Genomic DNA, 17,780 nt, shown 5'->3' with positions numbered 1-17,780 from the left:
TGGGATATGGGTTAGCATCTGGTTATGTTCAGGTTATCATCTGGCTATGTTTTTTATGCTCTGGCTATGTTCAGGATATATGATGGTTATGTTCAGACTATGCTTTGTTTAAGTTGTAGTTATGTTCAAAATATACAGTATCATGGTCATGTTGAGGATATGTTTCCTTTATATTCTGGTTATGTTCTCTTTATGTTCTAGTCACATTCAGTATCTGTTTTCTTTTTGTTTGGTTATACTCAGGTTATGTTCGGGCTATGTTTTTATGTTCTGGTTATGTGTAAGATATATTATGGTTAATAGCAATAGAAGTTTATGGAAAGTCCCCACAATTCACAAAAACCTAAAAATGTGTGTTTGAAAGTTATGTTGTATTTTTAGATTATATATAATATATCTATGTATGTGTAATATGTGCGTGCATATTTTTACAGCAGATGTCTTCAGCTGATTCGCACACAGTCAGATGTGATGTGATTCAGCAGCTGTGTGTGTGTGTGTGTGTGTGTGTGTGTTCACCACATCCCTTCATGCTCTACATATAAAAGTGATTTAATATTTATTTATTTATTACGTTTGTTTGTGTTTGATGCTGATGTGACGTCAGAAAGGCACAGCTCACCGAAAAATGAAAGTTCTGCCATCCTTTACTTCTTTAAAACCCTTATCAGTCTCTTTCTTCTGTTAAACCCAAAATAAGATAGTTTGAAGAATGCTGAAAGCCTGTAACCAATGACTTCAATTGTATTTATTTTCCAAATGGAAGTCAATGGTTACAGGTTTCCAGCTTTCTTCAGAATATTCTCTTTAGTGTTCAACAGATTAAAGAAACTGCTTTGAGGACACTACTGAGTGCATTTTGGCGTACTGTCCCTTTAAGGAGATCTCCACACAGGAAGGTCTCTGTTGGATAAAGAAAGACTCAAATCCGTTTAGAGAAAGAGCATGTCTGTTTCTCATCCGCAGATATTTGACAAACCCAGTCTGGATCTCCTGCAGATGCTGTTTCTGTATTTATAATTGCTGATCTGATCTGGGATGCAGATTTCAGAGGCACTGATCCGGCTGAGCTCATCCTTCATTTTTTATTATTCCCGTTTTCAATCTCTGTTCCAAAAACACACCTGATGCCTCGACACCTGCTCACGTCAAGCTAAATCTGCTTTTTTCACTGAAACATCCAGCAAAAAGAGCACACAGGATATGTTCATTTTATGTTCTAGTTATGTTCATGATATGTTTTGGTTATGTTTATTTTATGTTCTAGTTATGCTCAGGATATGTTTTAGTTATGTTCAAGATATATTCCTTTAATGTTCTAGTTATGTTCAGGATATGTTACGTATGTTCTAGTTATCTTCAGGATATGTTTTGTTTATTTTCAGCATATGTTCCTTTTAAGTTCTGGTGATGTTCAGGATATGTTTTGTTTATGTTTATTTTATGTTCTAGTTATGTTTAGGATATGTTTTAGTTATGTTCAGGATATGTTACTTTTATGTTCTAGTTATGTTCAGGATATGTTTTGGTTATGTTCAGGATATGTTCCTTTTATTTTCTAGTTATGTTCAAGATATGTTTTAGTTATGTTCAGGATATGTTACTTTTATGTTCTAGTTATGTTCAAGATATGTTTTGGTTATGTTCAGGATATGTTCCTTTTATGTTCTGGTTATGTTCAGGATATGTTTTGGTCATGTTCAGGATATGTTCTTATGTTCAGGATATGTTTCGGTTATGTTCAGGATATGTTCCTTTTATTTTCTAGTTATGTTCAAGATATGTTTTGGTTATGTTCAGGATATGTTCCTTTTATATTCTGGTTATTTTCAGGATATGTTCCTTTTATGTTCTTTTTATGTTCAGGATATGTTCCCCTTATGTTCTAGTTATGTTCAAGAAATGTTTTGGTTATGTTCAGGATATGTTCGTTTTATGTTCTAGTTATGTTCAAGATATGTTCAGGAAATGTTTCTTTTATATTCTGGTTATGTTCAGGATACGTTTTGGTCATGTTCAGGATATGTTTTGGTTATGTTCAGGATATGTTCCTTTTATGTTCTAGTTATGTTCAGGATATGTTTTGGTCATGTTCAGGATATGTTCGTTTTATGTTCTAGTTATGTGCAGGATATGTTTTGGTTATATTCAGGATATGTTTGTTTTATGCTCTAGTTGTGTTCAGGATATGTTTTAGTCATGTTCAGCATATGTTCATTTTTTTGTTCTAGTTTTTTGATCAGGATATATTCTCTTTATATTCTGGTTATGTTCAGGACATGTTCTCTTTATGTTCAGGTTACCGTCTGGTTATGTTTGTTTATGTTCTGGCAATGCTCAGGAAATAATATAGTTATGTTCAGCCTATGTTTTGTTTAAGTTGTGTTCAGGATATGCTCTTTTTTTGTTCCAGTTATGTTTAGGATATGTTCTCCTTATATTCTGGTTATGTTTAGGATATGTTTTGTTTCAGGTTATGTTTAGGATATGTTTAAAATATGTTTTGTTTCAGGTTATGTTTAGGATATGTTCTCCTTATGTTCTGGTTATGTTTAGGATATGTTTTGTTTCAGGTTATGTTTAGGATATGTTCTCCTTATGTTCTGGTTATGTTTAGGATATGTTTTGTTTCAGGTTATGTTTAGGATATGTTCTCCTTATGTTCTGGTTATGTTTAGGATATGTTTTGTTTCAGGTTATGTTTAGGATATGTTTTCCTTATGTTCTGGTTATGTTAGGATATGTTTTGTTTCAGGTTATGTTTAGGATATGTTCTTCTTATGTTCTGGTTATGTTTAGGATATTTCGTAATGTTCAGGTTATGTTTGAAATGTTCTCTTTGTGTTCTAGTTATGATCAGTTTAGCTTCCGATTATGTTTGTTTATGTTGCTGTAATACATATGTTTTAAATTATGAATGCACTGACATTAACAGAAGATCTCCAGTTCTTTATGGCCTTTAAAATGACGTCTGTTCTTGTTTGTGTTTCATTTTCAGGATGAGAAAAACCAGGTCTTAACAACAAACATCTGGCTCCAGCTGGTAAGAGAAGTCACACTTCATAAAGAGGCAGCATATTCTATTCTATTCTGTTCTGTTCTGTTCTGTTCTGTTCTATTCTATTCTATTATTTAAAATTAATACAATTAATAAAATTAATAAAATTAATAATGGGCAGTGTGGTGGCGTAGTGGTTAGCACTGTGGCCTCATAGCAAGAAGTGTCGCTGGTTTAAATCCCGGCAGGGCCAGTTGGCATTTCTGTGTGGAGTTTGCATGTTCTCGCCATGTTGGCTCAGGTTTTTTTCCCGGTTGCTCCGGTTTCCCTCACAGTCCAAACACATGCACTATAGGGGAATTGATTAACTAAATTCTTCTTAGTGTATGTGTGTGTATGGGTGTTTCCCATATATAGTTAAATAGTTGATGGTTCATTCCCCTGTGGTGACCCCTGATGAGCTGAAGGAAAATGAATGAATTAATGATTTTTTCACTCATATATTTACATGCATTAATTTATATTCATATGCAATTAAATGACACAACTCTGACTTAATTTCTGAGATTTGTCCCTTTCTATCACATGATTCTAACTTTATTATGAGCTTATATCATTCTGATGCTGCAGCAGATCGTCTTGACCATGTCTACATGCCTAAATGCATTGACCTGCTGCCATGTGACTGGCTGATTAGACATCTGCGTTAACGAGCAGTTAGATAGGTGTACCTAATAAAGTGGCCGGTGAGTGCATTTAACAATATTATTAGCCCCCTTGTTTTGATTGGCTACAGAATAAGCCATGACAGCTTGACTCAGAGTTATGACTTTCAGGCTAATCTAAGAATTCAGAGATTACAATTTGCAAATGGGACTTTCAATCTAAAAATCCAGACTTTTTTTCTTAAAATTGCGAGTTTATATCAGTCAATCCTGAAAATGTAACTCACAATTTCAAGCTTACATCTCACAATTCTGAGAAAATCTGAGATAAAAAGGTCACAATTATTTTTTGTATTTGTTCAAATTCAGCGTTTAAAGGGACTAAGCCGAAGAGAAAGGAAATAATGAATGAATTGAGTGTTGTAAACGGGCTTCGTGTGCGTGTGTTGTTGACTTGTGTTCATGTGGAGACAGAGAGTCTGACCTGAACGCATCTGAAAGTCTGCTTTATGAAATGATGAAGAGAAGAGCGAATGAATGACGGAGTCTTAATGTCATCTAAACAGAGCAAATCCAGCAGAAGAGAATCTCTCCATCTGTTCAGCTGTGTATAGTTCACACACAGCTACAGGCGCTGTTTTACTGCTCAGCACACTTTACTGGCTTTATTTATTTATTTATTTATTTGCCAGCCATGACCATGCATCCAGAATAACTGCTGAAACACAACGGTTTAAATAAAACGTAATCTATATTTAAAGTAAAATATACTTTGTTTAAACTTTAATATATACTCACCGGCCACTTTATTAGGTACACCTGTCCAACTGCTCGTTAATGCAAATTTCCACTCCGCCAATCACATGGCAGCAGCTCACTGCATTTAGACATGTAGACATGGTCAAGACGATCTGCTGCATTTCAAAGCGAGCGTCAGAATGGGGAAGAAAGGGGATTTAAGTGACTTTGAAGGTGGCATGGTTGTTGCTGCCTGGGTCTGAGTATTTCAGAAACTGCTGATCTACTGGGATTTTCACACACAACCATCTCTAGGGTTTACGGAGAATGCCCCACTATTATTTAAATTGTTGTTATTATTATTATTAATATTATTATAATTTTGAATATTATTATTATTTATTATTATTATTTTATCATCATTATTATTATTATTGTTATTATCACATTATTTTTATTATTAATATTATCTTTATTTTTATTATAATTATTATTATATTGTGTTATTATTATTATTAATATCAATAATATTATTATCATTATTATGACTATTATTATTATTATTAATAATTATAATTTAATTTTTATTATTATCAATATTGTTATTATTATTATTTATCATTATTATCATCCATATTAATATTATTATTAATATTATTTATATTTTTACTATAATTATTATCATTATTGTTATTATTATTATTTATCATTATTATTATTATTAGTAGTAGTAGTATTTTTATTATAATTTTTATCATTATTGTTAATATTATTGTTGTTTATTATTATTATTATTATAAATATTATTATTATTCATAATAATATTATTTGTATTTTAAAAACATAACTATTGTTATTATTATTATTTATCACTGTTATTATTATCATTATTTTATTATTATTATTGATATTTTTATAATAATAAAAACTAATTTTATTTTGTATTATTATAATTATTATTAATATTATTTTTTATTATTACAATTATCATAATTTTCATTATTAATTATTAATATTGGTATTATTATTATACATTTTTTTAAATTACAATTATCATTATTTTCATTATTATTATTATTGTCGTTATTATCATAATAATAATAATTAAAATTATTATTATTTCAGCTCATATTTAGTGTTGTCCAGTGCACTCATGTTATTAATCTCAGATGTGAAACAGCAGTATTTGTTGAACCTCAGCTTGTGATGATGTATGTTCCTCTGCTCAGCTGCTTTCCTCTAACACTGATCTTTAATGAGTGTTTTATAGTGAGCAGGAGATGAAGATTATAAGCCGCACACACAGCAGACTCTCAGTAATGCGTTTCTGTGTCCTCCATTCATGCGTTTGGAGGTTATTTCACACCCGCAGCCTTCAGGAAACAAAACTAAACACTGAACACTTCACGTCTGTGCTGTAAACAATAAAACACGCACAGTGATTAATGGATTGATCGCACAATTCACGAAGCTTTCGGACAAATGCATCACTGAAATACACACTTGGAAAATCCAGCACATGCATATTCATTAATTTTCCTTCTGCTTAGTCCTTTATTTATCAGGGGTCGGCCACAGTGGAATGAACCGCCAACTATTCTAGCACATGTTTTACACAGTGGATACCCTTCCAGCTGTCATCCAGTACTGGGAAACACCCATACACACTCATTCACACACACACACACACACACTCATACACTACGACCAATTTAGTTGATCAGTTCCCCTATAGCGCATGTGTTTGGACTGTGGGGGTAACCGGAGCACCCGGAGGAAACCCACGCCAACACGGGGAGAACATGCAAACTCGTCGTTTGTTGCCCCTATGCTTTTTCAAGTGCTTTATTAATGTTTGCATGTTTTCCAGCAGGCTGCAGTCATGTTTTCATCATCATGTGAAGTATTTTCAGTTCAGTGTGGCGGAGGCAGGTTTCTCCGCTGAAACCGGATTAAACGCCTCTCAGCTCTCCCAGAAATACACACGCATGCGCTTTACTTTCACTGAGACTCAAAATCACAGCTCAGTTTTCAAGATAAAACACTGATGATGATGATGATGATGATGATGGAGGATTGAACTCTTAGTGAGGTTTAATCCAGTATATGAGGAGGGCCGAGCCAGATCTACTGACTGTAGAGAGAGAGAGAGAGAGAGAGAGAGTGGGGTAAGATGAGCCACCCCTGGAAAAAAGCAAATGTGTGCAAATTTGATTTGAAATTGAATTTACTTAATCTTATTTATGCAGAACGTTCATTTGCGTTAACATTAAGCTGTGTTTTAATATACTAAATTGATTAGGAATTAAAATAAATGAGTTAACAGAAACAAAAAAATTGTGTTTTTTAATATAATTTTTAAAAATTAATTATTTGAGATCTCGCATTTCAAAAACATTCATTCATTTTCCTTTGGCTTAGTCTCTTATTTATCTGGGGTCGCCACAGTGGAATGAACCGCCAACTTATCCAGCATATGTTTTACACAGCGGATGCCCTTCCAGCTGCAACCCAGTACTGAAAAACACCTAAACACACTCTTTCACACTCATACACTACGGACAATTTAGCTTGATCAATTCACCTATAGCGCATGTGTTTGGACTGTGGGGGAAACCGCAGCATCCAGAGGAAACCCACGCCAACACGGGGAGAACATGCAAACTCCACACAGAAATGCCAACTGACCCAGCCGGGACTTGAACCAGCGACCTTCTTGCTGTGAGGCCACAGTTCTAACCCCTGAGCCACAGTGTTGCCTTAATATAATTAATTAAGTATAAAATAACTGAGTTTACAGGGAATAAAACCCACAAAAATTGTGTTTTTTTAATATAATTTAATAGTTTTTGTTAATAATTTAACATAAAGCAGCTCAAAAAGTATTTATATTTACATAATAACATATATATATATATATATATATATATATATATATATATATATATATATATGATAAATAAATAATGCTTATTATTTTTGATTGTTATTATAATTACAGTTTTGACTTTTTATATACTTATATACTTTTTATTCTATTTATAACAGTTTTTAAGCACAAAAAACATTCATTCAATCAGTAATATTTTTTATTATTTAAAAATTTATGTTATTTATTTTTTAATATGCATATATTACCAAAAAACTAAATTAATTAAATTAATAAAGGAATTATAAAGACAATAAAACCCACAGTCCATTTCAGCATGCATCAGAAATAAATAATATACAGCATAAAGTTTTACTTGGTCAAAACATTAAAAACGGAGTGGAGAGAGGAGTAAAACTGTCCAGGCATCATAAGTAGTTTCTTTTTGTTTTTGAGTGCAGAACAGGGTTATTACACGTACTTGTTGGTAAAATATTAAACTACAAGCAATTGTAATAAATTATATCTTAAAAGTATGAATTAAATTATATCATTTCTTAAGTTCTTTAAAATTTAAATAATAAAAAAATGTCACATTTTAATATAAAAAGATGAACATTTTATAATATTTTTCTATTTTCATTTATTTATTTTACAGTTTTCATTCATTCATTCATTCATTCATTTTCTTGTCGGCTTAGTCCCTTTATTAATCCGGGGTCGCCACAGCGTAATGAACCACCAACTTATCCAGCAAGTTTTTACACAGCGGATGCCCTTCAACATCCACACACACATTCATACACACACTCATATAATACGGATAATTTAGCCTACCCAATTCACCTGTACCGCATGTGTTTAGACTGTGGGGGAAAGAAGCAAGAAACCGGAGCACCCAGAGGAAACCCTCGCGAATGCAGGGAGAACATGCAAACTCCACACAGAAACACCAACTGAGCCGAGGTTTATTTTACGATTTTAAAAAGTTGAATTGTAATAATTGTAATGTATAAACTGCAGCAAAACAAGAGATTTTGTTTATAATATTTTGTTGTCCCTGTTTGATGTTTATATTTGGATTGAGCACAGGAGTATTGGAGCGTATAGTGACCCAATATAAGCCACTAACGGCTGTTCTGACATAAAGCTGATGAACCACTCAATAACCTTTACTATTTAACACAAAGCTCATGATCTGCTCTCATTCCTGTTTGTGTGTGTGTGTGTGTGAGTGTGTGTGTGTGTGTGTGTGTGTGTGTGTGTGTGTGTGTGTGTGTGTGTGTGTACGCGCACGCATATGTGTCTTTATATATATATATGTGTGTCTGTGAATATGTGTGTGCATCTCCATGTTTATGTGTGTGCGTGTGTGTGTGTGTGTGTGTGTGTGTGTGTGTGTGTATAGTATTGGACAGATTATTACCTGCGCTGGAACATGAGTGATTACCCTGGCGTGAACACGGTCAGATTCCCGGATTCGCTAATCTGGAGACCCGACATTCTGCTCTACAACAGGTCACACACATTTATAAAATATTTATAACACACACACACACATTTACAACACACACATTTCATGTTCATCACTAAATATTCATGTGTGTACAAATACTGAGAGCCAATGGAGACTCAGTGACATCACTCACGGTGCTTTATTCACTGGAGTGGGCGGAGCTTTAGATCTCTTGACTCTCTCATTAGTGGAATAACATGTAGAGCATCATGGGTAATGTAGTTTCTCAGCACAGATTCAGATGAACAGAATTTATTAATCAACGTATTTTAGAATTTATTCATTTTTTAAATTTAAATATTTTGAAATAAAGTATTATATGATTAAAAAAAAGAGGATTATTATCATTAACCTGTAGTGAAACCATAAAACTAAAGGCATTTTTGTCAACTGAAATGCAAAAAAGGTGCACATTAAACACAATAGTGTTGGTAGATATACATAAATACTAAATTAATAAAATTTTAAATCAAAACCCAAAAGAACACAACATTTAGTCAATTATTTAACCATATATTTACTAAAATAATGTAGCAAAACTACCAAAACCATAGCTAAAATTTAAATATATAGTAAAAATAAATAAATATGACCCATTTTGTGTATAACAGAAATATATGTTGGATTAATGTTATAATTTAAGTACATAAATCTTAACTTTCCCCTATGTACTGCACATTTTGAGTGTTGTTTAATAACTGTATAAACCGTCTGATCACACAGCACTGATTTTAATCAGTTTGGCTTCACTATTAAACTCACTGTCAGATGTGTTTACCCAGCATGCATCTCTCTGAGTGTCAGAAAAGTGGACAGAAGTAGAGCTCTTCCTCATGTTTGGCAGTTTTGTGGGATCTTAAATTACTGTGATTTACTGACTCCACACACACACACACACACACACACACACACACACACACACACACACACACTCCTGCTTTACAGACCTCTTTCTGGAGCTCCAAACCAATCTAAAACATCAGCTCAAGAGGCTAAAGATAGTGCGACCTCATCTGATTGGTGACATTTGGGTCAATATTTCAGTTCTTTAAATGTGTTCTGTGTTTATTTTAACAGTGCCGATGAGAGATTTGATGCCACTTTTCACACAAACGTGCTGGTCAACTCGTCTGGATATTGTCAGTACCTGCCGCCAGGTAAAGTATACCCTATATTAAGACAAAGCACAGTGAATGTGGTGGCTTTTGGAGGCTCAAGAATAATAATAGAAGTATAATACTAAAGCACTGTGATGACGGACTGATGGAGGGCTGAGGCCTTTTACAATCAGCACAACAACATTTCATATCTGCAACGATGGAGAGCTGCAAACCAACATTAAAGGGCCATGACACCCCCTCGTTTCAGCAGGGTGTCAGAAAAGTGGGCGTGTCCAGCTCTGTTTAGGGGGAGTGTCGGAGGAACTAAAGTGGGATGGTGTGGGAGTGTCTATTTGGGCACGAGCAAGTTTCAGAGTCAAAATACACACCCACACACACAGGAGAAAGTGATGGTGTTTAACCTACATGGACATCTGTAGTCAAATTATTTGCCAAATTATTAAATGGTGACTTTAACTGCAGTTTGGCTCTTTCATTCAGGGAATTCATTCATGCCCCTCGCGACAAACGAGATATTTGATTCGAGGAACTGCTCTCAGCGTGTATTTTTCATGCAATGTTTGATACCGCACGGCGAATGAGAGACAAAAACCCTCAGTATTTCCCGGAAATTTGGATGCACACGGCAGGTAGTGTCAGAAAGCCGCGTGTGTTATTCCGGTCACTAAATGCGGTGAAAATCCTACACGAGGTTAAAGCTTGGTTGTGGTGCTAACATGTTTACACTCGGTGCAATAGTTAACTTAGTTCAATACGAACAAACTGAATAAACAAAGAGCACTGGTCACTCACTTACCAAATCTGTAGAGACAGACAATCACCAGCAACTAGAGCCGCGTCTTTATTAAGAGGAGACTACAAGCGAATCCGGATCTCAGCGTCTGCAGATGAGAACAGCTCTCAGGTAAACAATAATCCTCCTTAGACACGTAAGTTATTGTTGTGGAGCGTCGCGTACACTGTTAATCCACACGTGACTCCAGCTGCGCTCTCACAGAGAGAAAATGAAAACAAAACTTCACTGCAGTAAACTATAAAAGCAACACTTCACGCTTGTTTTGCCAACACAACGTGTCGTCTCTGTCGTCTAAACACTGTGACAGTAATGAATATTAATGAAGTTGCTCAATAGAGCGCGCTGATTGGTTTGAACCAAGCTTTACTCATGCATTAATGCATCACACTGTAAGACGTAATAAGACACACTCTGGCACAGACGTCCAGTCTGCACGCTGGAATACACGCTATTATCTCATGACCGTGACGCAGCTTCAAACATTCGTTTCAAACCGGAAGTACGAATTTGCTCTTAATAACGCAAAGACAACCAATTTACACTTTTTAGTGAAATATAGGTGTCCTAATAGTGTTTTTAGCAGTGTGGGACACATATACCACTGCCAACAGCTCAACACATGTGTTCTGGTGTTTCGTGACCCTTTAATGACGCAAAAACCCTCACACACACACACATTAATATCTGATCAGCATCTGTCAGAAACTGCACTGATGCAGTGTATGCGTGGAGTTTATTCACTAAATCTATAATGTGTTTATGCACATTTGTTCTTATCAGATAAAATCTTTATCCTACGTTCTCAAAATGTATGGACATCTTGGAGTTTCCTCTAGGCAAAATGTGCATAAAATTAGGCAGCTATAGCTTCGACTCCTAAGAATCCTTCAGAGGGCGATGTGTCGTGTCTGAAACGCACCATTTATCATCCTGAGCTTCCCAGAGGGCATTTCAACATCACCTGAAGACAGAGATGGGGACGTTTAACATGGTTCAGGGTGACCTTACAGTAACTCGCCTGTCTCAGACACACACACACACACACAGACACTCTCAGCTCTCAGAGTGTTAGTTGAGGTATGTTTAGCAGGTTAGTGTGCACATACAGGTGTAAATCAAGCTGCAACCTCCTGCTCTCCCTCAGGAAGCCAATACGGAAGTAACTAAAACTGCAATTCGTCCGAATTTCCGCTAGTCCTGGCCGCTTCTGACTCCAAAACAGAGCAAATTTCAATTGAGCCCACTGTTAGACTGGCCAACTCTACAGCAGAATAAAGGTGTTTACAGCCTGTACAAAAACAGATGTTGGTTAATACAGCTAATATTACCCTTCATGACAACTGTGAGGGGGTGAATATTTTTATAACTCATCCGTTTCTTTTATATTAAGTTATATTAAGTTTGCATAATTAAGGGCGTGGCCACTTGAGTGACAGCTAGGTCTCGTTGGTCGCCGTCACCTCAGCTTAATCCTGCAGATTAGCCACTGAACTCGGCATATTTATCGTATTTCTGTGTTGTTTTATGCGGCTTTACACAGTCAACTGCCTTTTGGACTTGTTTCCTACAATTATTAGATGGCATGGCATGCTGAGTGCACTTAATTGTGCTCACAAACCATTAACCTGGCCTCCGTTTCCCATGTGAGTAAAGTTATATACTTATACACCATCTCTATACATGTATTTGTTTTATTTAAGATCATTTATGGTTTATATTTATATTTAGAGCTGTAATGCACTGCAGAATCTGTCAGATTGATTAGCTGTAGGCTCTAGATCAGTCATCTGAAGCGTTGTCATACAGTGTTATGCTGGATTTCATCAATAGTCTTACATTAACTAACACAGACTATATCTGAAGTGTTTGGAAGTGATTTGCGTTTTCCTCCTGTTGAAAAACGTCATAAGAACAATGTTTAGTGGCTCAGTGTATTACAGCAGTGTTTTTAAAAGTCTAAACACTTTATTGATATAGTGTACAACCAAGCACATGTGGTCAGAACACAAGCGAGTCGCAGGTGATGAAGTATTAAGCGTTCTCCCAAAGTAAAGTGTGTCTGAGGCAGGTCAAAGCTAAATGCCAGCAGGTGTCTGTAGCTCCACTCTCCGCCTCTTTGCCCTTGTTTGGTATCCCGCCGTGGATGTGATGACGCGCGAACAAAATAGCGATGGTTGGCCGCGCCTACTTGTGGCTTCCTTTGCGCTCTTTAGAAACCTATGGGTGACGTCACGGATACTACGTCCATATATTTTACAGTCTATGGTGTAAACACAGGTATTGTGCACCATAGTAGTTTTTTTGAGGCTGGTCAGGGTGGGGTGGGGAAATACAGGTTTTTTAAAGATATGTAGGTGTAAGTGCACTCGATTGTATGTTGTATGGGAACATCAGATATGAATTTCTGCTCAGGAACTCTGTACAGATGAGGAAAATTAAAGGAAGACTCCTCCAATTTACTATAAAAGGTCTCATTTACAAGTTTAAACAGTGGACTTGAACTTTTTTTTAATCCATTCCTTTGATTTCTTGCTCTAGCTGGGTCACTTTTAGCTTAGCTTAGCATAATGAATTGAATCGGATTAGACCATTAGCATTTCGTTCAAAAGAGATTTTAAAAAGTAGTTGAGTGTTTCTTTAAAGCGGAGCTTTAATGCAAAATGACTTTTATAAAGGGTTTAAACCCAGGTGTGTGTCAGCAGTGTGTGAGTATCACCAGCCTCTAATGGTGAACATGAATTAATCCTATTGTAAACACTTTGATTAACATTCCCCCTTTGTATGACGTCATCAGAGAGGGAAAGCCCCGCCCACTAGTGCCCATCTCTCCCTCATTAGCATAAACAGCAGCCCTGAGTGAGAAGCAGACGTCTGTCCATTAGCCATTAAAGTGTTTGAGCTGCTGAAGATTCTGTCAGCATAGACTAAGAGGATTATAGATGTGGAGTCTTAGATGAAGCAGCGACAAGAGCCACATAGACTGACAGACACATGAAGCACACACTTACAACAGTTTTGAATCTGTCACTATGCTGACACACAGGCATTTCTCTTCTGAAAAGAGCACAATGTCATTTGCATTTAAAGCGACAGTCATCAAAACACCATAATTAGTATCAGAGCCTAAAAGAGTCTGTTTCAGAGAGCTGGAGAGCATTATTAAGGACAGAATAAGCAAATAAGTAACAGATAACAGAGAGTCATGGGTGTAAATATTGAGAAGCCCCTTCAGACTAAATGAAAGCAACGTCTGTGCTCAGGCATCTTCAAGAGCACGTGCTACATCGATGTGCGCTGGTTCCCGTTTGACGTGCAGCGCTGTGATCTGAAGTTCGGCTCCTGGACGTACGGCGGCTGGGCTCTGGATCTGCAGATGATAAATGCCGATATCACCGGATACATCGCTAACGGGGAGTGGGATCTGGTTGGTGAGTTTTACAGACTCATTTTGTTTTAATATTAGTTTTGTTTTTATTTTTTAAACGTTTTTTTATTTTTTAAATTTTTATTTTGTTGTAATTTTGTAACTTTAACTTTACAGTTTTTTGTATTTTGTTTTATTTGTATTATTTTTAGGCCTTTTTGTTTATTTATTATTACATTTTATTTCTCTTTATTTCTCAAATATTTATTTTGCTCATTTAGTTTAATGATTTTGCACACATTTTTATTTTATTTCTCAGTTTTATTATTTATGTATTTTATTTGTCATTTTACAACTTTAAATTGAAATAAAATTTTATTTTTATTATTTTTAGGCCTTTTTATTTATTTATTTTTACATTTTATTTCTCAGTTGTTTTTTATAGTTAATGAATTTAAATTTGTATCATTGAATATTGAATTTTGTATTTTATTTCTCAGTTTTATTTATTATTAATTAATCTATTTTTAGTTCACTAATTTATTTCAGAAAATGTATCTTTTTGTAATTTTTTAGCTTAACTTTAACTTAAATTTAGTTTTAAAGCTTTTATTTTTGTATAATTGTTTTATTTGTATTATTTAATTATTATTTCTAAATTTAAATGTTTAGTTTATCAGTTTAAACCTAATTTTGCCCATTTATTTGACAGTTCAATATTTCTTTAACTTAAAAAAATTTAATCTCATTTAAATTTTAGTTTTTTGTTTATTTTATAAATATAATTTTTGCAATTTGCATTATTTTAAGCCTTTTTATATATTTATTTTTTACATTTAATTCTCTTTATTTCTCAACTTTATTTTGCTCATTTAGTTAAATTTTTTGTATACATTTTTTATTTTTATTATTTCATTTCTCAGTTTATTTATTTATTTAATTATTTTTAAAAATGTATTTCAGAAATTGCATTTTCAATGTATTTTTAAAAAAATAATAATTTTATAACTAACTTTAAAGAAAATGTCATTTTTTCTAATAAAAAAATGTTCGTATCTTTTTTATTTGTATTATTATTAGGCCTTTTTATTTATTTATTTTTACATTGTATTTCTCTTTATTTATTTATTTTGCTCATTTAGTTCAATGATTTTGTTTACATTTTTTTTTTACTTTATTTTACTTTTATCTCATTTGCTTAAAAGTTTTCACCCGTCCCCCCTGACATGCAAAAAAACTGACATGCAGTATTGGTTATACTGGTTATGCAGTACTGGTTTGAGTCTCGTCTGGGCCAGTTGGTGTTTCTGTGTGGAGTTTGCATGTTCTCCCCGTGTTGGCGTGGGTTTCCTCCGGGTGCTCTGGTTTCCTCCACAGTCCAAACACATGCGCTATTGGCGAACTGGATAAAGTAAATTGTGTGTATGGGTGTTTCCCAGTAATGGGTGGTGGCTGGAAGGACATCCACCATGTAACACATATGCTTGAAAAGTTGGTGGTTCATTCTACTGTAGTGACCCCAGATAAATAAAGGAACTAAGCCAAAGGAAAATTAACAAATGACTGCATATCATGACTATTATAGTTATTATATTGTATAAATTTGTGTTTATTTCACCTCTCAGTTGTAGTTATTTTAGTTCATCAATTTAAATGTAATTTGCTCCATTTATTTGTCAGTGCAATATTTGTAACTTTGTTTATTGACTTGTTTATATGTCTCTGGTCTGTACAGTATACCACGATGCCCTGCGTGATTTGAGGCAGATGTGGAGAAATGCTGGATAAAAACAAACAAGTTTTACATAACAGTGTCTGTCATGCGTAATGTCTCTCACACACACACACACACACACACACACACACACACACACACGCACGCGCGCGCACCCAATTTTCAGATGCTCTCTCGTGTGAATTCATTCGTTTGTTCATAATCAGTATTTGCCGATTAGGATCTGGCATTTCTGTCTTCCAGAAGGATCTTAGTGCCAGAAGCTTGGAGAGTCTTTAATTGTGTCATTGTTACATAATATAAATGAAGCCCAACAGAATTATCCATCAGCATGAGCGTGAAGATCAGAAATGAGCGTTCATTAAGTGGACTCAGTGGCGATAACAGATTCTGAGGGTTATTTCCTGTTTAATTGTGAGTTTCAGCATGTTTGTTCTGTCTTTAATCTTTATCTGAGGTTGTGTTTTAGATTTTAGACTGGATTTCAGATCAGCCGGTTGCTATGGTGCTATGGGGGTTGCTAAGGATTCACTATGTAGTTGCTAGGGTGCTGCTTTGTGATTATTAGGGTGTTACTATAGAGTTTACAGTGTGTGTTGAGTGGTTGCCATGGATGTTATTATGCTGTTGCTTGGGTGTTGCCATGTGGCTGTTGTGGTGTGACTTTGAGGTTTCTAGGGTGTTTCTTAACAACATTGTATAGGATTGCCGAGGTGTTGCTATGCAGTTTCTTATGTGGTTGTCAGGGTGTTGATACTGTATGTTTTTGCTAGGGTTTTCCTATGTGGTTCCAAGGTGTTGTTGTGCAGATACTAGGGTACCAGGGTGTTGCTATGCAATTTGTAAGGGCTTTTTAATGGTTGCCATGGTATTATGTAGTTACTAAGGTGTCCGTATAGATACTAGGGTGTTATGGGTGGTCACCAAGGTGTTGATATGCATTCGCTAGGTTGTTTCTTTGTTGTTTTCAAGGTGTTGCAGTGCAGTTGCTAGGGTGTTATGGGTGGTTGTCAGGGTGTTGCTATGTATTTTATTGTATGTTTCTTTGTAGTTTCCAAGGTGTTGCTGTGCAGTTGTTAGGGTGTTGTGGGTGTAACCAGGGTGTTGCTATGAAGTTTCTGTGTTCTTATTTGGTGACCATGGTGTTGTTATGAAGTTACTTGTGTTCTCATTTGGTTTCCAGGCTGTTGCTATGATGTTTCTTGTGTGTTCCTATTTGGTGACCAGTGTGTTTCTGTGCAGTCACTATGGTGTTGTGGGTGGTTACCTGGGCGTTGCTATGAAGTTTCTTGTGTGTTCCTAATTGGTGACCAGGGTGTTGCCGTGCAGTTGGCAGGTTTTTATGGGCGGTTATCAGGGTGTTGCTATGAAAAGTCTTGTGTGTTTTTTTATTTGGTTACCAGGGTGTTGCTATGATATTTTTTTGTGTGTTCCAATTTGGTTACCAGGGTGTTGCTGTGCAGTCGCTATGGTGTTTTGGGTGGTTGCCAGGGTGTTGCAATATATTTGTTTGGATGTTCCTTTGTGGTTTTCAAGCCGTTACTGTGCAGTTGCTAGGATGTTATTGGTGGTTTCCAGGATGTTGCTATAAAGTTTATTGTTTGTTTCTTTTTGGTTACCAAGGTGTTGCTGTGCAGTTGTTAGGGTGTTGTGGGTGGTAACCAGGGTGTTGCTATGAAAAAGTTTTGTGTTTTTATTTGGTGATCAGGGTGTTGCTGTGCAGTTGCTAGGGTGTTATGGGTGGTTGCCAGGGTGTTGCTATGCAGTTTTTATGTGTGTTCCTATTTGGTGGCCAGGGTGTTGCTGTGCAGTTGTTAGGTTGTTGTGGGTGGTAACCAGGGTGTTGCTATGAAAACATTTGTGTTTTTATTTGGTGATCAGGGTGTTGCTGTGCAGTTGCTAGGGTTTTATGGGTGGTTGCCAGGGTGTTGCTATGCAGTTTTTTTGTGTGTTCTTCTTTGGTCACCTTGGTGTTGCT

General features: G+C 35.4%; 1 protein-coding gene and 1 long non-coding RNA gene across 3 annotated transcripts in view; both read left to right on the top strand.

The window, feature by feature from the left end:
- The window catches only part of LOC147837620 (uncharacterized), a 2,890-nt gene extending 775 nt beyond the window's left edge, over nt 1-2,115 (top strand). Inside the window, exons 2-4 of the long non-coding RNA XR_015526154.1 lie at nt 1-1,288; nt 1,585-1,849; nt 1,890-2,115. The exon at nt 1-1,288 is cut by the window's left edge and continues 557 nt beyond it. This is a non-coding gene — a long non-coding RNA (uncharacterized LOC147837620). The remainder of the gene's footprint in view (nt 1,289-1,584; nt 1,850-1,889) is intronic.
- Nucleotides 1-17,780, top strand: part of LOC101882451 (neuronal acetylcholine receptor subunit alpha-7) — a 33,189-nt gene that overhangs the window by 4,484 nt on the left and 10,925 nt on the right. For both annotated transcript variants that reach the window (XR_015525992.1, XM_087311536.1), the window contains exons 3-6: nt 2,999-3,043; nt 8,679-8,788; nt 9,864-9,943; nt 13,964-14,131. Coding sequence is in view for 1 of the 2 variants with exons in the window: in XM_087311536.1 (XP_087167662.1) it covers nt 2,999-3,043; nt 8,679-8,788; nt 9,864-9,943; nt 13,964-14,131 (403 nt within the window). In the remaining variant the exon portion in view is untranslated. The remainder of the gene's footprint in view (nt 1-2,998; nt 3,044-8,678; nt 8,789-9,863; nt 9,944-13,963; nt 14,132-17,780) is intronic.

This window comes from Danio rerio, chromosome 25 (genome assembly GCF_052040795.2).
Source record: "Danio rerio strain M-AB ecotype USA chromosome 25, GRCz13ab, whole genome shotgun sequence".
NCBI classification, from domain to species: domain Eukaryota; kingdom Metazoa; phylum Chordata; class Actinopteri; order Cypriniformes; family Danionidae; genus Danio; species Danio rerio.
Note: the sequence above shows the minus strand (reverse complement) of the source record. Positions and strands in the feature narration are given on the sequence as shown.